Genomic DNA, 21,894 nt, shown 5'->3' with positions numbered 1-21,894 from the left:
GGCCATAGGCCCATCAGTAGTATAGTTGGTCCTAGGCCCATCCGTAGTATAGTTGGCCATAGGCCCATCGGTAGTATAGTTGGCCCTAGGCCCATCAGTAGTATAGTTGGCCCTAGGCCCATCAGTAGTATAGTTGGCCCTAGGCCCATCAGTAGTATAGTTGGTCCTAGGCCCATCCGTAGTATAGTTGGCCATAGGCCCATCGGTAGTATAGTTGGCCCTAGGCCCATTGGTAGTATAGTTGGCCCTAGGCCCATCAGTAATATAGTTGGCCATAGGCCCATCGGTAGTGTAGTTGGCCCTAGTCCCATCGGTAGTATAGTTGGCCCTAGACCCATCGGTAGTATAGTTGGCCCTAGACCCATCGGTAGTATAGTTGGCCCAAGGCCCATCAGTAATATAGTTGGCCCTAGGCCCATCAGTAATATAGTTGGCCCTAGGCCCATCGGTAGTATAGTTGGCCCTAGGCCCATCAGTAGTATAGTTGGCCATAGGCCCATCGGTAGTATAGTTGGCCCTAGGCCCATCAGTAGTAGCATACGTTCACATAGGCAGAGTTTGATGCAGCATCTGACAACCCAGACAACCTAACTACTCAGTCAACTATCTCCAGCACCCCCCCCCCCCCCCTAGGCCCATCGGTAGTATACTTGGCCCTAGGCCCATCAGTAGTATAGTTGGCCATAGGCCCATCAGTTGTATAGTTGGCCATAGGCCCATCAGTAGTATAGTTGACCCTAGGCCCATCCGTAGTATAGTTGGCCATAGGCCCATCAGTACTATAGTTGGCCATGGGCCAACAGTAGTATAGTTGGCCCTAGGCCCATTGGTAGTATAGTTGGCCCTAGGCCCATCAGTAATATAGTTGGCCATCGGCCCATCGGTACTGTAGTTGACCCTAGGCCCATCGGTAGTATAGTTGGCCCTAGGCCCATCGGTAGTATAGTTGGCCCTAGGCCCATCAGTAATATAGTTGGCCCTAGGCCCATCAGTAGTATAGTTGGCCATAGGCCCATCAGTAGTATAGTTGGCCCTAGGCCCATCCGTAGTATAGTTGGCCATAGGCCCATCGGTAGTATAGTTGGCCCTAGGCCCATCGGTAGTATAGTTGGCCCTAGGCCCATCAGTAATATAGTTGGCCCTAGGCCCATCAGTAGTATAGTTGGCCATAGGCCCATCAGTAGTATAGTTGGCCCTAGGCCCATCCGTAGTATAGTTGGCCATAGGCCCATCGGTAGTATAGTTGGCCCTAGGCCCATCAGTAGTATAGTTGGCCCTAGGCCCATCAGTAGTATAGTTGGCCCTAGGCCCATCAGTAGTATAGTTGGTCCTAGGCCCATCCGTAGTATAGTTGGCCATAGGCCCATCGGTAGTATAGTTGGCCCTAGGCCCATCAGTAGTATAGTTGGCCCTAGGCCCATTGGTAGTATAGTTGGCCCTAGGCCCATCGGTAGTATAGTTGGCCATAGGCCCATCAGTAGTATAGTTGGCCCCAGGCCCATTGGTAGTATAGTTGGCCCTAGACCCACTGGTAGTATAGTTGGCCATAGGCCCATCCGTAGTATAGTTGGCCCTAGGCCCATCAGTAGTATAGTTGGCCCTAGGCCCATCCATAGTTTAGTTGGCCCTAGGCCCATCAGTAGTATAGTTGGCCATAGGCCCATCGGTAGTATAGTTGCCCTAGGCCCATTGGTAGTATAGTTGGCCCTAGGCCCATCGGTAGTATAGTTGGCCCTAGGCCCATCAGTAGTAGCATACATTCACATAGGCAGAGTTTGATGCAGCATCTGACAACCCAGACAACCTAACTACTCAGTCAACTATCTCCAGCACCCCCCCCACCCCCCACCATCCTCTGGACTCTCTCTCTAGTTTAACATAAGCACCTCTCACTGAGGAGCTGGAGAAGAGGGCTGGTGATGAGATCATGTGATGATTTAAGAGTGTTTACACCATCAGACTGACTTCAGAGTCTCAGAGCCAGACCACCTAGTCATCCCAGGGTAAACCTTACAGAGCCCTTCGTCCACGGCACAGAGGGACTGTTTGCGAAGTTACTGCTCTTTGCCTTGTCAGCATACTACTGCCATCCAGGCAACGAGAGGTGGGAGTTTTGGGAGGGGGGGGGGGCAGAGTTGGGATTCTTCACTGGGGGCCCTTTCTCATCATTGGATTTTAATGATTTCCCTCTGCTGCTCCCTCCCTCCATCTCTGCCTCTGTCCCTCCATTCAGAAAACTAAACGAATTCTTCCCTCTGGTTGAGGATGAGGTAATCCAAATAAAGGAGGACTCCCCAGAATTGTCAGCATGGTGCAGAATTGTAATCACTTAGAGCAGAACAGTCCCCCCTACATTGTCTAGTTTTAAGGTGGTATGATAATCTTGAAGCAAGATGGTAAACCCTGAGGGTGGAATGCTTCTGTCCATTGTCCGAATTAGTAATCTCAAAAGATGGAGTGGATCTTTCTTTCTTTAGGGGGGAAATAGTCATCCGTATATGTGGAATGGCTCTCACTCTCCTCATTCCTCATAGTCCGGTTTTAACCAAGAATCATAATCTGCTTTTAGTTTGGTGTGGGGGACTTTTTGAATGCCCTCTGGGGAGAACAGAGGTTTAGAGTGGTGGATTATTGATGGAGAGTAGACGCACAGAAGAGCTATTGAAAACAGAGGGAGAGAGAAAAGAAAGGAGTGTAAGAATGGTGGCCTGACCCAACAATGTAATGCCACACAGGATATTAAGTTGGTGGAAGGAGAGTGATTGTGGAGCTCCATTGATGTGGCTGAGACACCCCCCCCCCCTCCCCTGCTCCCTCTCTCTCCATAGAACACTCACCAGGATTACACCAGCTCTAGCCCTGACCTCCGTCCCTCAGCCCCAGGTAACACAATACACCAGTAGGAGGTTCTGTGGTTTTAACCCCTGACCCCTTGACCCCTCTTAGTTGCCGCTCAACTGGCTGTGAAATTATCGGATACTTGGGATAAAGGTATGGCTCCATAGCCACCAACCTGTTGTATTTCACAAAAGAAACGACCAACAAGGCTTCAATACCACTTCAACATTATTTCTCTCTAAGAGTTTTCCCAATTCAAACCATATTTCTACCAAACAGTAGTTAAAAGGAGCAGTACAAATGCTAAAATGCTGCCGGTGGACTTGTGCGGTTAAAAGGGACTCTCGTGAGAGAGTTCCATGGCAGACCACTTCACCTCTCCCCCTCAGTGGCTGTTTGCAATGAGCCTGTATGTATGTAGCCAGGCAGTCAGGGCAGAGTGAGGAGAGGGCCTGGCTGGCCTATGGCTGGGGTGGCTGAGGGTTGGTTAGGCCGGGCTGGGTTGGGGTGGGGTAGAGGTATGTGTGTGGAAGTATATCATGGGATTAGTGGTTTTTGGCCAGGGCTAATCTGTGGCTCCCCGGGGAGTCTGGGCCCTGGGCTGGGTGGAGGGTGTGGGAAAGGCTGGTGTGTTGGCCAAGGCCAGGCTGGGGCCTGCTGCTGCTACGGGCTCTAAACAGGGCTGCCTCTGTAGGCTGATCAAAGCTTAACACTAAGGGAGGTGAGATGGATTGATTCATCCTCACACAACAAAAGACACAATGATATCTTATTATGAGTAATCTGCCCACTAAGAGGTCATGCTCATTGACATTTAAAGTGGTATCCACTACATTTGATTGATTTTGTCCTGTGAGCAAGGCTATGAAATGCGCAGAAATATTCTGCTGTGAGGCCTGGGGTTTTATTTTTCTGTGCACTAGAAGAAAATCCAATGGAAACTGAAATGCGTAACAATATTTTGCCTCAACACTCTTTTCTACACTACTCAAACAAGACAGGCTGCCTCTTGCATCCAGTTCCCAGGCCACACACACCAAGCAGGCAGCACACAGTTCCTCCGTGCTGTTTATTTTCTCAGCATGCGGTCAATTCATGCATTTACATTTTAGTCATTTAGTAGACGCTCTTATCCAGAGCGATTTACAGGAACAATTAGGGTTAGGCTCAAGGATGGATTTTTCACTTAGAAGGCTTGGGGATTCACTCTTAACCGGTAGGCTACCTGCCGTCCCGCGCATTCAACATATATTCTTCCAAAGCAAGAACGATGCTGCTTTCCACTTTGCGTCTAAATACGAATCCACATGTTTTCTCAATTATGCTATCCGTTTGTGTATCTTGTTCTCTGCAAAACGCAAGTTAGGCAGTCTAAGGAAGCTGGCATGTGCCTAAAATAATGCTAATCGATAATGCTGAAAGCTAACGAGCGAGCTGGCTAGCTAAATGCCATTTAGCTAAATACACTACCTAGGGCAAATCAAATGTTAGCTCTAATACAGGTTGCTACCAGTGGTTGTGTATAGATTAGCATGTTGTTTGTGCAACGGCATGTACTGAATCAGATAGCCTATTCTAAAATCTTTGTCGAAATGCAACTATCTATAAATCTATTCAAATGTGATTAGGGTCCCCTGGGAAACACTGACCAACACTTTGGTTCCTACCCTGCCATAACTCCTACCTGTTTTTTTCTCTCCATTCCTTGTCATGCAAAACAACACCAGCCATAGAATTAGAATAATTGTTTTTTTTGTATGATTCAAACTGTTCAAACTGATCTACATCACAAGTCAAATCGCAATACTTGGGTGGGAAAATTGCAGTTGGATTTTTTTGCCCATATTGTGCTGCTCTACGAACAACCTTGTTCTATGAACACTCTGGTAACTTTACCAGTATAAGCAAACTTTTGGTGACACAGAAAGAAAGGACAAGCAATATCTTCTTCAGGAGAATCACTTCAAAAGTAAAGTAAGATACATATAGGCCCAATGTAGGCTACATCTCAATCAATTTAAAAATCCATTGCTCCTAAATGTGATGTGGTGCTCCTAACTTTTCTAAATTAGGAGCAACAGTGCTACCAATGAGCTCTACCTGTGAGTATATGTGTAAACATTTAGCATTTTTGTCTATATAATTCATTATAATTTACAGTTGAAAAACAAGTTTTAATGACTCCAACATCAGTGTACATAAAGTTCCGACTTCAACTGTACACATGCACACTGAATCAAAACTTATTTAGATACTTGTACACATGTGTATGCACACACACTTACACACAGATAAACACACATGTTGTTATATACAGTTGAAATCAGAAGTTTACAAACACTTAAGGTTAAAACTCGTTTTTCAACCACTCCACTAATTTCTTGTTAACAAACTATAGTTTTGGCCTGTCGATTAGGACATCTACTTTGTGCATGACACAAGTAATTTTTCCAACAATTGTTTACAGACAGATTATTTCACTTATAACTCACTGTATCACAATTCCAGTGGGTCAGAAGTTCACATACACTAAGTTGACTGTGCCTTTAAACAGCTTGGAAAATTCCAGAAAATGATGTCATGGCTTTAGAAGCTTCCGATAGGCTAACTGCCATCATTTCAGTCAATTGGAGGTGTACCTGTGGATGCATTTCAAGGCCTACCTTCAAACGCAGTGCCTCTTTGCTTGACATCATGGGAAAATCAAAAGAAATCAGCCAAGACCTCAGAAAATAAATGGTAGACCTCCACATGTCTGGTTCATCCTTGGAAGTAATTTCCAAATGCCTGAAGGTACCACGTTCATCTGTACAAACAATAGTACGCAAGTATAAACACCATGGGACCACGCAGCCGTCATACCGCTCAGGAAGGAGACGCGTTCTGTCTCCTAGAGATGAACGTGTACTTTGGTGCGAAAAGTAATCAATCCCAGAACAACAGCAACGGACCTTGTGAAGATGCTGGAGGAAACAGCATCATGTTGTGGGGTTGCTTTGCTGCAGGAGGGACTGGTGCACTTCACAAAATAGATGGCATCATGAGGGAGGAAATTTATGTGGATATATTGAAGCAACATCTCAAGACATCAGTCAGGAAGTTAAAGCTTGGTCGAAAATGGGTCTTCCAAATGGACAATAACCCCAAGCATACTTCCAAAGTTGTGGCAAAATGGCTTAAGGACAACAAAGTCAAGGTATTGGAGTGGCCATCACAAAGCCCTGACCTCAATCCTATAGAAAAAGTGTGGGTAGAACTGATAAAGCGTGAGCGAGCAAGGAGGCCTACAAACCTGATTCAGTTACACAGAAAGTTACCAGAAATGGGCCAAAAATTCACCCAATTTATTGTGGGAAGCTTGTGGAAGGCCACCTGACACATTTGACCGAAGTTCAACAATTGAAAGGCAATGCTACCAAATACTAATTGAGTGTATGTAAACTTCTGACCCACTGGGAATGTGATGAAATAAATAAAAGCTGAAATAAATCATTCTCTCTACCGTTATTCTGACATTTCCCATTCTTAAAATAAAGTGGTGTTCCTAACAGACCTAAGACAGGGAATATTTACTAGGATTAAATGTCAGGAATGGTGAAAAACTGAGTTTAAATGTAATTGGCTAAGGTGTATGTAAACTTCTGACTTCAACTGTATATGTATTTCTGTATATTGTTTGGGTAGAGTTGGTGAGGGGGCGGGGGGGCGGGGGGTAGACCTCTGGGACTCATTTTGGTTGAGTCACACTGGAGGATTAGATTTAGGCGCCACATGGAAATGGGAAATTAGCCTGTGGCGTGTGTGTGTGTGTGTGTGTGTGTGTGTGTGTGTGTGTGTGTGTGTGTATGTGTGTGTGTGTGTGTGTGTGTGTATGTGTGTGTGTGTGTGTGTGTGTGTGTGTGTGTGTGTGTGTGTGTGTGTGTGTGTGTGTGTGTGTGTGTGTGTGTGTGTGTGTGTGTGTGTCAGACCTGGGCAGAAAATAGTTGTATTTTGTAGTTTATTTGAAAATACCAACTTTTCAAGTACTCAAAGTAATCGAATATAGTTTATATACAGTTTCATCTAAAACGTATCTATTTTCTTTGATATTCAAACAAAGGTCTCAGAAAAACAAATAATATCTGAAAGCATTTTGAATCCCTCGCAGAAAACCAACTAATGTTTGAAGGTATTTGAAAACAAAAACAATTGCATTGGATGGCTGCCACATATTTGATGAAGTTACAACAGTTAGTTGAATCGTTGAATTGTTAGTTGAGTTGGTCTAAATGCATGATCAGAAGCACGTGGTTTGGAGGGCTCTTAGAAATGCATCTTAATATTGCATAAAGTCTAGAATGAAATACATGAGGGACATGGACTCACCACAACATTAAAGTAGACGACTTTTGCAGCTCCAAAATGTCTCACTCAATATTTTCATAATGAGTGAGACGAATGGCAGTACAGTAACACTTTACATGAAGTTTACATGTGTAGTAACGTTGTGATTATTACAATAACAACATTGTTGTTACATAGGACTTTGGGAATTGCTTTATAAGCACATAATAATGTCTCACTCGCCTCCCGAGTGGTGCAGCGGTCTAAGGCACTGCATCTCAGTGCTAGACACGTCACTACAGACACTGGTTCGTATTCCAGGCTGTATCACAACCGTCCGTGATTGGGAGTCCCATAGGGCGGCGCACAATTGGCCCAGCCTCGTATAGGTTTGGCCGGTGTAGGCCGTCATTGTAAATAAGAATTTGTTCTTAACTGACTTGCCTAGTTAAATAAAGGTTAAAATAATATATATATATATTTATATATATTACATAAGTGGAATAAGGAACAGTCACTATTCCTCTTGTGAACAGTGGTTACAACAACTCGCAGCTCATTGCTATGCAGTTCAAATGCAATGATCAATGTATTATGTCACAACATGCTACTAAAATGTTCCTCCAGAAGTTTCATTACACAGGCACACAAACAGTTTAAGGCCAGGCACCACATCCTAATAGGGAAATGTTGTTTTTTATCTTAATCATATCACAATCAACTTTTACCAGTTGCATGCAGACTCAAATAAAATACTTTTTGTTTTAAAATGTTTCTGAAATATTTGATTGAAATGTGCAAATGAGCCGATATCTAATTAAATATGCACCTAATTAGCATACGACTGAAAGCCGTTTTTCTGGACACTGGATGAAATCAGCCTAAATATTTTTATTTTATTTTGTTAAGATACTCCAGGACCCGGACTTGTCCGGAGTAGATTGTGGATAAAAACGTTTCGAATATTTCTATCTGTAAAGAGATGTTGAGATGTTTCTACAACTTGATTGGAGTCCAACTGTGGTAAATTCAATTGATTGAAAGTGATTTGTCTAAATAAGGTCCCATAGTTGACAGTGGATGTCAGAGCAAAAACCAAGCCATGAAGTCGAGGGAATTGTCCGGAGAGCTCCGAGACAGGATTGTGGCGAGGCAGAGATCTGGGGAAGGGTACCAAATCATTTCTGCAGCATTGAAGGTCCCCAAGAACACAGTGGCCTCCATCATTCTTAAATGGAAAAAGATTTGACCCTCCAAGACTCTTCCTAGAGTTGGCCGCCCGGGCAAACTGAGCAATTGGGGGAGAAGGGCCTTGGTAAGGGAGGTGACCAAGAACCCGATGGTCACTCTGACAGAGCTCTAGAGTTCCTCTGTGGAGATGGGAGAATCTTCCAGAAGGACAACCATCTCTGCAGCACTCCACCAATCAGGCCTTTATGGTAGAGTAGCCAGACGGAAGCCACTCCTCAGTAAAAGGCACATGACAGCCCGCTTGCAGTTTGCCAAAAAGCACCTAAAAACTCTCCGATCATGAGAAACTAGATTCTCTGATCTGATGAAACCACCATTGGTCATGTCTGGAGGAAACATGGGCTCCCGTGTGACGCAGAGGTCTAAGGCACTGCATCTCATTGCAAGATGTCACTACAGTCCCTGGCTCGAATCCAGGCTGTATCACATCTGGCCGTGATTGGGAGTCCCATAGGGTGGCGCACAATTGGCCCAGTGTCGTCCCGGATAGGCCGTCATTGTAAATAAGAATTTGTTCTTAACTGACTTGCCTAGTTAAATAAAGGTTCAATAAAACATTGAAAAACCTGGCACCATCCCTACTGTGTGGTGGTGGCAGCATCATGCTGTGGGGATGTTTTTCAGTGGCAGGGACTGGGAGACTAGTCAGGATCGAGGCAAAGATGAATGGAGCAAAGTACAACGAAATCCTTGATGAAAACCTGCTCCAGAGCGCTCAGGCGAAGGCTCAACTTCCAACTGGACAACAACCACAAGCAGACAGCCAAGACAATGCAGGATTGGCTTCGGGACAAGTCTCTGAATGTCCTTGAGGGACCCAGCCAGAGCCTGGACTTGAACCCGATTGAACTGGGGAGACCTGAAAATAGCTGTGCAGCAACACTCCCCATCCAACCTGACAGAGCTTGAGAGGATCTGCAGAGAAGAATGGGAGAAACTCCCCAAATACTGGTGTGCCAAGCTTGTAGCATCATACCCAAGAAGACTTGAGGCTGTAATCGCTGCTAAAGGTGCTTGAACAAAGTACTGAGTAAAGGGTCTGAATACTTCTGTAAATGTTTTTTTTCTTTGTCATTATGGGGTATTGTGTGTAGATTGATGAGCGGCAAAAAACTATTTAATACATTTGAGAATAAGGCTGTAACGTAACTAAATGTGGAAAAAGTCAAGGGGTCTGAATACTTTCTGATGGCGCTGTACATACAGTATGTACACATTTGTTTATTAAAATATATATCTAAAACAATTTAAATACCCATACACACTCATGCATGCACGCACGCACGCACACACACACACACACTTTCTTAAAATCTCTTCTATGTCCATGGCCAACCAGTGGCACTTTCCCATCCATTCCCAGATCATAAATACATATTTACAAAACACATAAAATTCCTTCCAGCCCGACATTACCGTGCACATAAAAATGTTGCCCTGCATAAATGTTTATCCTGCTGCTGGAGTGTTGAATGGCAGCCACTGTGAGGGAGTACGAAGAGCGTGAACGGAGGGGGACAAATTCTCTCTCCTTCTCTCCCCCCTCCTCACCCAGCCGTCCCCTCCGCACTCCATATGGTACCAATATATCTAAACACACGGGTATAGCCCCCCCCCCCCGTATAATGTTATTCCCACGTTCAGAAAATCCTCAACGATTTACTGTGTGTGTCCAATCCAATTAAGCCCTCCGTGGCCAACGTCTCAGTTCTTTGCTGCTCCTTCCAAGATGTAAATGCACCTGAACGATGTGGGCATCAAGGTTTACTGCAGAGGGCTAGGGGAGAGGAGAGAAGGAGGTGGAAATTATGGCAGTATAAGTAAGTGTGATATTTCTCAGGGTTCCAGCCCTCGCAGTCATACGAGTGGGAGCTGTTGTAAATCTGATGGTTCAATGTAACACTCTGTTAGCAGGGGGGGTGTGAGGTGGGGGGGGGGGGGGGTCACCTATGTGTCTCCAGCCATTCCTTATAGCCTTCAACCTTATAAAGGTTAGCTTGGCACTAATTACTCACACAGGGACAGCAGCCATATTCTCCTATAGCTTTACCCTGGCCTGCCCCTGGTGTGTGGGGTGAGAGACCCCTGGCAGGCTCACATTGAAGGGGCTTTACTGTATAAATATGGGGGTGTTATGAGGGGCCTAGCACCTCCTGTGATCCGTCTCTGTTCCCTGTGCGCTCCCATAATCCTGTTTTCATTCTAGACAAATATCAACCCTAGCCAGGACTTTAACCCTCTTTATGCCAACCAGGACCCTTTAAGACCCCACAGAGGTGTAGAGTCATGTTGGGAGGGTAAGGGTGACTGGGAGGACAGGGGGATAGGTTACATAAGGTCATATACCCTAGGTCATATGGATGCCAACTGCCTCGGGTCTCCTATCCCCAACCCCGCTTACCCCTCTCCTTCCCCTCCAGATGTCACCATGCTACGCCCCTCTTTCCCCAATAAGCATCAACCACAGACCCCCTCAGCAAGCTCAGTTGAAAGCCTCGGGATCCCTATCCAACACCGAACCAGACATCCAAACCACACCACGCCCAATAAAGCCATCTCTATGCCTGCTTTCAATTAGAAATTCGCCCACCCCCGCCTACCTGCCAAATCCAAGAGCACAATGGGTGCTCGTGCGTGTGTATTTGTGTCTTGCAGAGTGCCCGCACAGAGCCTTGCAAGACACACACACACAAACACACAAACACTTTAGCCACAGACTTTTGTGTGTCTTGCAAGGCTCTGTGTGTGTGTGTGTGTGTGTGTGTGTGTGTGTGTGTGTGTGTGTGTGTGTGTGTGTGTGTGTGTGTGTGTGTGTGTGTGTGTGTGTGTGGCTCTGACAGAGAGAGAGAGAGAGAGAGAGTGGGTCTGTGTCTTGCAAAGCCCCCCAGACACAGCAAAACTGGGATAACTATAGTTTTACCTATGCTTTACAGAAACTAACTATTTTTGAGGGGGGGGGGACAAAATGGGGGACAAAATGTTACTTTGGAGGTGACTGAACTATTACAATACACGTCTGAAAAAATTACTATTTAAATACACATCCCAAGGAAGTACTACTTTTTACAACTATTTGAATACACATTCCCAAAAATGACTACGTTTTAAAACTATACAGATCTCAGAAAGTAACTACTTTTTAGAAACTATTGGATTGGCTGCCATCAACTAATGGTAGGGTTGTATCTGGAACTGCATGTTGGAGATAGAAATAGAAACACAATCTCCAACACTATTCTAATCTACAGTATCTGACAGGCATATTGACACAATACATTTCTTGTAATGAACACGAGGGGAGACAGAGAGCTGGTTTCAAGCGCAGGGCGCAGCAGGTGTTTATTGCAAAGGACCACAGGAGGAAGCAGGTAGCTGGGTCCAGGGGCAGGCACAAGGTCGTACACAGGGCGTCCAAAAGAGCAACAGTACAGGCAGGGAAAAGGCTAGTAACGTAGACCGGGAGATCAGGCAATAGGTTGATAACAGGAAATCCGAGGAAATCCAGGAATCCAGGAAATCCGCTAAAGTACAGGCAGGGAAAAGGCAAAAGGCGTCGTTAGTGAGGCAGGCAAAAACTATCATACACGGGAGGAGTACAATCAGAGGAAACCCAGCGCTCTAAAAGCCGTGTCACAAAACAAATAATACCTCACAGTGATGGTGTGCAAAGACCTGAACTAAATAGTGTGTGATAATGACATACAGGTGTGTGAACAGGTGATGAGAATTCAGCTGATTGGGATCTGGAGAGTGAGCTGCGTTCAGGGGATCTACGTGTTTGAGAGTGTGAGCTGGAAAGTGAACTGCGTTCAGTGGATCTACGTGTTTGAGGGTGTGAGTTGGAAGCAGACATTACAGTACACCTCCCTCCATGGGCGTCTCTTAAACCAACGTACCTTTTGAAGGGTTAATAAATTGTCTTATGATATACTGTAAGGTCTCCTCCCAGGAGACCTCTGTGTGTGTGTTAACACCTGTTTTGAGTGTTGTGCCCTGCAGACACTATCAGAAGGCAGGAAACCGCCTACGCTCATACTCCTCCTGTCTTCGTTCCACTATGGCTGTCTGAGGTTCTGAGAATACGACTGATTTTCTGCAGGCCTGATGGAAAACGCCACCTGGCAGAGGATGCTTAGACTTATCTGTTGTGAAACGTCACCTTATTATGAACCTATACCTATATAAGTTGCAGGATGTTTGGTTCTTATATAGACCTGATCATCTTTGAAGAAATTGACCAACATCTCAACACAACTGATTGGCTCAAACACATTAAGAAGGAAAGAAATTCCACAAATTCACGTTAAACAAGGCACACCTGTTAAGTGAAATTGCATTCCAGGTGACTACCTCATGAAGCTTGTTGAGAGAATGCCAAGAGTGTGCAAAGCTGGCATCATGGCAAAGGGTGACTACTTTTAAGAATATCAAATATAAAACATATTTTGATTTGTTTAACACTTTTGTGGTTAGTAAATTATTCCATATGTGTTATTTCATAGTTTTGATGTCGTCACTAAACCCTTGAATAAGTAGGTGTGTCCTAACTTTTTACTGGTTCTGTTGGTAAATAAGGTATTTCTGTTTTAAAATGTTAAGAGATTTGCAAACAGTTCTACAATCTTTTTTTCGAGTTGTAATTATCGGGTATTGTGTGTAGATTGCTGAGGATTTATTTTTCTTTAATCAATTTTAGAATAAGGCTGTAACCTATCAAAATGTGGAAAAAGTCAAGAGGTCTGAATACTTTCCTAAGGCACTGTACATACACTGAGTGTACTAAACATTAGGAACACCGGCTCTTTCCATGACATAGACTGACCAGCCGAATCCAAGTGTTAGACAATTGAGACGGATTGTGTATGTGTGCCATTCAGAGGGTGAATGGACAAGACAAAAGATTGAAGTGCCTTTGAACAGGGTATGGTAGTAGGTGCCAGGCACACAGGTTTGAGTGTGTCAAGAACTGCAACGTTGCTGGGTTCTTCACGCTCAACAGTTTCCTGTGTATATCAAGAATGGTCCTTCACCCAAAGGTCATCAAGCCAAAGGCAGGCCAGTGGTCGAAAACAGGTTATTGATGAAAGAGGACAAAGGAGTCTGACATGAATTAAGCAGAGCAACAGACGGGCTATGGTTAGGCAACTGACAGTCCATTACAACATTGGTTCCCGAAGACTCATAGAAGAGTGCACAACTCGTCGTACCTTGACACGAATGGGGTTTGGCAGCCGACGACCTTACAGAGTTCAATTTTTTTCCAGCAAAAAAACAAGTAACTGCGGTTGCAGTGGGCTAAGGAACAAAAGCACTGGACACTGGAGAATTGGAAAAACATTGCCTGGTCTGATGAATCCCGGGTTCCTGCTGTTTCACGCTGATGGGAGGACTAGGGTGTGGAGAAGTACATCAGTACATGCATCCATCATGCCGTGTGTCAACATTGCAGGCTGGTGGTGGTGGTGTGATGGTGTGGGGTGTGTTTTCATGGCATACATTGGTCCCCTTGATAAAAGTGGAGCAACGTTTGAATGCCACAGGACATCTGAACATCATAGCCAATCAGGTGCATCCCTTCATGGCAGCAGTGTATCCATGTGCTAATATAATGCTCCATGTCACAAGGCTAGGATTGTCCAGGAATGGTTCCATGAACATGACAGTGAATTCAGCTTACTGCAGTGGCCTGTCCAGTCACCAGATCTCAATCTAATTGAGAGTCTGTGGGATGAGATGGAACGAGCTGTTCAGAGTAGAGATCCACTACCAGCCAACTCGACACAACTGTGGGAAACATTGGAGTCAACATGGGCCAGCATCCCTGTGAAACACCTGGTAAGAGTCCATTCCCCGACAAATTGAGGCTGTTCTGAGGGCAAAAGGGGCGCAACTCAATATTGTTTTATATTTTTTGAATACCAACAAGAAACAGGATTACATAAAACATAACAAAACCAAGGAAAACAAGAATTAGAAATTTGCTTTCAGTTTTCTGCTCTCTTACAATTTCATAGTGTTTCCCATGGTTAATATGCACAATGCATGCAGACCAGACAGACAGAGACAGACAGACAGACAGACAGACAGACAGACAGACAGACAGACAGACAGACAGACAGACAGACAGACAGACAGAGACAGACAGACAGACAGACAGACAGACAGACAGACAGACAGACAGACAGACAGACAGACAGACAGACAGACAGACAGACAGACAGACAGACAGACAGACAGACAGACAGACAGACAGACAGACAGACAGACAGACAGACAGACAGACAGACAGACAGACAGACAGACAGACAGACAGACAGACAGACAGACAGACAGACAGACAGACAGTGCTGGTGTAATATAAGGAGGAGGAAAGGGATCACACTCTGATCCATACATCTATTGAGAGAGAGAATTCCCTTCCCTACAGCCTGGGGGAGAAAGGGATGAAGGGGGAGAGGAAACAGAGTTCCAGAGCTCCAAAAAAGAACAGATATTCCACAACTTGGTTTAGACTCCAAAATGAAGTTTGAAGAGTTGAGCGGCGTACAGAGCAGGGATGAAGGTTTAGTTTATAAAATCATCTCGGCACCAAAAGCAGTTCTGCATCAAAGTTAGCACTGCATGGAGAGGTGTGATCTACGCAGAGACGCTTTCACACTGCGCAGTACAGACAGGGCACAGGATCTGTACAGACAGGGCACAGGATCAGGACAGACCAGGGCACAGGATCAGTACAGACAGGGCACAGGATCAGGACAGACAGGGTACAGGATCAGTACAGACAGGGTACAGGATCAGTACAGACAGGGTACAGGATCAGTACAGACAGGGTACAGGATCAGTACAGACAGGGTACAGGATCAGTACAGACAGGGTACAGGATCAGTACAGAAAGGGTACAGGATCAGGACAGACAGGGTACAGGATCAGAACAGACAGGGTACAGGATCAGTACAGACAGGGTACAGGATCAGTACAGACAGGCTGGACCACATTATCCTTTGAACATGTCAGGAGTGGGTCCCCTGCACCAGCCAATACTCTGGGGGTGTGGAGGGGCAAAGGAGAAAGCCTGTTTCCAGTTGGGTTCCCAGTTGGGTTTTGATCTCTTTAACTGATCTAGGCCCAACAATATGCCCTTTCAGCGACACGCTCACTGGTCGCAGCTACATGTTTGCGTTTAGGCATTGCTGTGATCGGCCAGTTAGAGCCAGCCGGTGCCAGCTCCTTGGAGCCAGAATCCTTCTCTCTCGCTCCTCCCGCTTGGCTGGATTGAGGCTGATGAGCTTGAGCTGGTCAGTTCTGCTGCAGCGTTCCGCCAAGTAGCACCAACTTTTAAGGGAAAGGGGAGATGGAGACGCTTGACTGCGCGTCAGTGAAGCAGAAAGCTTTTTATATGTGTGTTTATAACTTAGGGCAGTCTGGAAAGAGTGAGGGAGAGGGGTGAGAGGGGGGAGAGCAAGAGAGAGAGAGAGAGAGAGAGAGAGAGAGAGAGAGAGATGGAGAGCAGGCATCAGCAGGGGAAGGGGACTGCTTTGCTGGGGAATGTCTGGTCTGGAGGAGAGAAATATATATATATATATAGAGAGAGAGACAGAGAGAGACAGAGACAGAGACAGAGACAGAGACAGACAGACAGACAGACAGACAGACAGACAGACAGACAGACAGACAGACAGACAGACAGACAGACAGACAGACAGACAGACAGACAGACAGACAGACAGAAGGGAGAGATGCCAAGCGGTCCCTGCCCCTGATGAGGGAAATAAGAGGTGCATATTTATAAATGTCAAGGTAACTCTTATTTGTCCTTTTTCTGTTTTGTCTTTTAGTGACCCACTCAAAGAAAACCATTACATGACAGGGTTACCATGCATAACTCTACATAACATAACCCAGTTTACCTCATTCTAAGGACTGGACCCAGCACTCTGCTATGTTTAGTTGGAAAAGGAACATTTCTTGAGACAAATTTAATTTGATTTGATAGAAGGTATCATGTACTTATAAGCAAAATGTTTTGGCTTTGGATTGGTTTATGTTCCCTCTCCTACTTTATGGGTTGTTACAGATTAGTCAGGACAACTCTTTGGTACTGTTATATTTGATCTACTGTATAACTGTATAACTGTATAACTGTAAACCCTGAAGGCTCCCAAAAGATCCAGTGCTCTGACTCAAACACACACACACACGCACACACGCACGCATGCACACACACACACACACACGCACGCACGCATGCATGCACACATACACACACGCACGCACGCACGCACGCATGCACACACACACGCACGCACACATGCACACACACACACGCACAGACACACACACACACACGCACGATCGCACACACACACGCACAGACACACACACACGCACAGACACACACACACACACTCACACACACGCACACACACGCACACACCCACTGCTAGACCACCCCTGTGTAACTCTAAAATGAAACAGACTTAAATATTGACATACATCACAGTCACTCAACACACAACACATTCTAGGCTCGCAAAGAAGCAGAGGGATACATACACACACAAACACACTGCCACCCTCCCTTTGACACACTTGATGAATGTCTTTCTGGATGGAGGGGGTAAACAAATAAACGTTGGGCACCATGATCTCTGGGTCAGGGGTTATAGGTCACGGTCAATGACGATGCTGCTCTGATCATCTGTGTTCAGGTCGTGAACTTATTATACGGCACAAATCACAGCGCAGCGTCATCCACATCAATGTCCTCCCTGAGCCAAATGTAATGGATTATCTACAGTACTTAACATGAAGATTATTGTTGCACATCATCACTACATTGGTTATCTTCTGTAACTGTTGCTGTTGGTAGAGTCAGAGTGGTGTGTTTGCCAGATTCCCAGATGTTTTAGATGGTGATGAAATCATCCATCTTGAGGGGAGATTATCCTGACATATCTCCCCACAGAGGGAGCACTACTCTGGGGCCCGGAGCCAGGGAACGATCCCTCAGTCCTCCCCGGTGTAGGCTAGCAGCCAGAGAGATCCTAGCCTATGTAAAGTAAGGGGCAGGAGGTCTATAGAGCCCCAAGAATAGATCCCTGAGGAGCTCCAAAGCTGTTCTGGAGAGATCTCAAGAATAGAACCTTGAGGAGCTTCAGAGCTGTTTTGGAGAGGTCCAAGAATAGATCCCTGAGGAGCTCCAAAGCTGTTCTGGAGAGGTCCGAGAATAGATCCCTGAGGAGCTCCAGAGCTGTTTTGGAGGAGGTCCAAAAATAGATCCCTGGGGAGCTCCAGAGCTGGTTTCAAAGTCCCTATCATACTGAACGTTACTGAGAGCACAGGTGGGGAATGTAAATTATATTGGGGAGGCAAGGGAGTAAAGGAGAGAGAGAGTAGCAACATGAGAGAGAGCAAGAGCGAGATGGTGGGATAAGGAACATTCTAGCTCAGGGGAGGGTTGAGAGAAGAAGGGGGAGTGTTGAGGAGGAGTGCATGTTAAAGGGAGTAGGGAATGCTCAAGGCTTATTTGAGGACAGGGAGTGGGAGGAGGATATGTTAGTGGGGGAGTCAGTAGTGAAAAGTGGAATGGCTGCTCAATGGGGAATAAAACCAGAAAGAATATATATAACAGTGAGTGCTTTATTCAAGCAAAACCACAATCCACAACTGTGAGACTGGGATGAGTCAAAGACAATAACCTCCCAGGCCCAGAGCAGCATGTTCAAATGACATGTATTGTTCACTCTCTCTCTCTTTGTTTGGGTCAGTACATGGATCTAAACATGCATTCTGGTAACACAAGATACGTGTTGTTTTTGACTGAGTATCAATAAACAGCGTTATTCAGTCTGACTATGTATGTGAGGCCAGTAGTTGTAGCATTGACTCCACAGTCCTCTGCTCCTCCTCCTCCCTCCCTCCCTCCCTCCCTCCCTCCCTCCCTCCCTCCCTCCCTCCCTCCCTCCCTCCCTCCCTCCCTCCCTCCCTCCCTCCCTCCCTCCCTCCCTCCCTCCCTCCCTCCCTCCCTCCCATGCTGCTGTGTTTAAAGGCACCGGTCAGCGGTCACTGCACAGGTCAGTCTGTAATCAGGGTCTGCTTAGAAGTGCGGCGACAACAGGGCTCATGAGCACCCCCTGACACCCCCATGGGGTCAAAGGTCAAATGTGACACGCCCAGTTCCACGAGCCTGAGTGTGGGGGCGGGGCGGGGGGGGGGGGGCAACCCAGGTGTCTGACAGGTAGGGTGGCAAGTACATTGTCTCATGAAATGCACATAGCTACACACACATCACAGTGTGTATGTACACGCATGTATGTTCTTCCATTTTCACTCAACACATCCGGACACATCTTCAGCCACTCTGCACCTGCACTATGATACTGTATATAGTGGTTTGTAGTAAAACCAGGTGTACTTTGTCTCTATCAGCCAAACGTGACTCAGCTCTCCTTCCTGTCCAGACTGTAGCTGCACACAGGCATGCACACACACTCCTGCTCACGCACACACAGGCACGAACACACACTCCTGCTCACGCACACACACTCCTTCTCACGCACACACAGGCACGCCCACACACTCCTCCTCTCAGGTTTTAATAATACAAAACCCTCTCTTCACCTTCAATCATCCCTCGCTCCTCTCCTCCCCTCTCTCCTCCCCAGCTCTGGGAGTGTACAGGGGGCAGGCTGAGGCAAGGCGGACTGTTGAGATAGATTCCAGAGGGGTCCCTGTGAAGAGAAGCAGCCTGTCGCCCCTGTCTGCTCCGATCCACTCCACTCCCTCCCAATCCCAGCATCCACGCTCAGCTCCAGAGAGGGATAAAACATTTATGAACCCCATCTTACTGCCCCTAGGCAAGGCCTGGCCACCGGCTGTGGCTCCCCTCCACCACCACCGCCTCCTCTAACTGGCAGGGCAGGGACTGTGGAGAACGTGCATGGGGAGCGGGCAGCTAGGTTATTATCGACACAGCGACGTCCCCTTCACTGAGAGCAGCCAACGGTCGGTACTCAGTCCATCGACGTGGGCATCTGAGTCACAGCACACGAACCCCAAATCATCCACATTTTACTCTCAATTACAGGGGGCCTTGGTAGTGGAGGGGGGAAAAGATATCGTGGACAGCGTTGCTAGGTTGTCCGGCATTGTGTTGTGGTTGTTTTCAGATTGCGTGCGTTTTAGCGTGTGATCCTGATGATAGCCGCCGTCAGACGGTCTGCATGGTCAACATGGCCTCGGTATGGCCTACATGTACGTGGAGAGGGTCATAAATAGACCAAGTGATAAATCATTCTCTCTCTCTCTCTCTCTCTCTCTCTCTCTCTCTCTCTCTCTCTCACACACACACACACACACACACACACACACACACACACACACACACACACACACACACACACACTGAACATAAGCAGTTCAACATTCTCTCTGCCATTCTCAATCATAGCTGGAGTACTGTTGGATAATTGGGGGAAAGTGATGCAATCTCAAAGAAGCTCCTATAGGATTTACATTTAACCCGAAAAATGTCTGGAACAATGTAACAATGTAACTCTGTCCAAAAGAAACAACATTTCTCCAAATATCCCCCTTCGATCATACAGTACATTCAACCATACACACATTTTTGTTGTTTCTGAACTTGGGTGTTCCAAAACATAAGGTTGCAAAGCTGTAGGATCCCTTATTTGGTTAAGAGGGTGTTCATTTTGTCCATTCCAATTAGGTGTTGCTATGGCTGAGCCAGCGCTGGAATACATTGCTTATGTTTAGGTTATGGGGACAAGAACGGTTCCATTTTGCGTTGATCTCTTAATCAAGGTGCAAATGCTACTCCCACTGGCATTGAATTCAAGTACAAGGGAAGGGGACCTATTTTCTGGTAGAAACCAGTTTCACCAAAGGCAGTGGATTTTCATTGCCCTGACACCTTGAATGCTTAGCCATAACCCCTCTGAGACCCCTGCTCATCTGGAGAGTGGAGGAGTACCCCCCCCCCCCCCCCCCAATTTAATTAAAGCACTGCACACGTTACAATAGCTCTCAAGGGGCAGTTCGCCCATGATGCGGACAGACCCAGTAATGCCACATTATTTTTGCGCACAGACCATGATAAATTAGACTATTCATTTAACTCCATTTCAGGTTCAAATACATAATCAGACATAGTTTTTATTAAGCAACATTCAATTACATCTCAATCGACTATTAAAAGAATCGAACCTATTTATTTATCACCTACAGAGGACTCCGGAGCATTTTCAGTTGAGATCGTGTCTGGTGAGAGGCGGATCGCTTGGTTGGAACGCTTCCCTTCACTGGGCTGCTGCGCGGCTCTCTTGCACCTCCAGAGAAAGGCGGGGTGAGTCTATCCGGTCTATCCCAAGCCCTGTCTAAAAACGGACTCCTTCGGACATCTGAGAAGGAAAAAAAATCTCCGGGGCTGGAGCAAAAAGGCTGTTCAGAGGGAAACGCGTGTTGAGACCATTCATATCTGAGACCATTACGCACGGAGTTCAGATACAGGATTGGCCGAGTCCTTCACGTTAATGACAATTTAGTTGAATCACTTTAAAAAAAATACAGTGATACAATCATTTAGAATAGAAATATTCATTTGTTACAGAGGTGAATTGCATGATTTCTAAAAACTCAAAGATCTATCGACAATTCAAAAGGACATTTCCAAGGAACCATGAAGGAATTATCAACTTTCTGCCACAGGGTGACTCTGGTTGCTCTACTTCTAACAACTGTCTCAGCTACCAAGACGAACGTACCACGACTCAGACTTTCATACAAAGGTAAAATACTAAATAAATGCATTTGATCACCTGTGTTTTCTGGTCAGTAGGACTAGGCTATATTGATTTATTTTGTAACATTTTCAAATGTTGATTTATTTTTAACGTTCTTTAAACCCTCTTGGGAGGGAAATGATGGGGAATAATTAAGTGATGTGTTTGACTCCTCATCTTAATTCAACTATGTGTCGTCGTTTGAAAATGCGTTTTGACAGAGTGCGCACAAGATGTTTGAACGTGTTCCGTAACATTATTTGATTAAGTTCATTAGGTTCATTAGGCTACTTTCTCCATGGCGTGTATGTGGATTATAGCCTACTGATTTTTATTCATTATGACCGTACCCACTCCCGGGTAAGCACTCATTTTAAGAATGTTTGCTCGTGTGTTGGTGTGTGTGTGCGCGCGCGCGTGTATGTGTACACAACACAGGTGTGAGTGCTCCCCACAGTGCAGATTCAAGCGCCATTAATTGTGGGCAACACTGCGATTGAGAGATCTCTGATTTTTTTCGGAAACCCTCCGAAAGTAAATGTGTAGCTAATATAGACCTATATAATAACGTTGTATTAGTAATAGGCCTACAACATTTTTTTTTAACAATGTTCTGAAATACACATGGACTAATGTCCTGTTGACCTGAACATTAGGCTACATTTGTTCATATGAACGAAAA

General features: G+C 45.8%; 1 protein-coding gene across 1 annotated transcript in view; it reads left to right on the top strand.

Annotated features, from left to right (window-relative positions):
* Positions 1–20,692: 20,692 nt before the first annotated feature.
* LOC109907831 (semaphorin-3G) overlaps positions 20,693–21,894 on the top strand; it is a 59,910-nt gene continuing 58,708 nt past the window's right edge. Inside the window, exon 1 of the mRNA XM_020506065.2 lies at positions 20,693–21,218. Within this exon, the coding sequence (XP_020361654.2) occupies positions 21,110–21,218 (109 nt within the window). The 5' untranslated portion in view covers positions 20,693–21,109. The remainder of the gene's footprint in view (positions 21,219–21,894) is intronic.

The sequence above is a fragment of the Oncorhynchus kisutch genome, linkage group LG17 (assembly GCF_002021735.2).
Source record: "Oncorhynchus kisutch isolate 150728-3 linkage group LG17, Okis_V2, whole genome shotgun sequence".
Classification (NCBI taxonomy): domain Eukaryota; kingdom Metazoa; phylum Chordata; class Actinopteri; order Salmoniformes; family Salmonidae; genus Oncorhynchus; species Oncorhynchus kisutch.
Note: the sequence above shows the minus strand (reverse complement) of the source record. Positions and strands in the feature narration are given on the sequence as shown.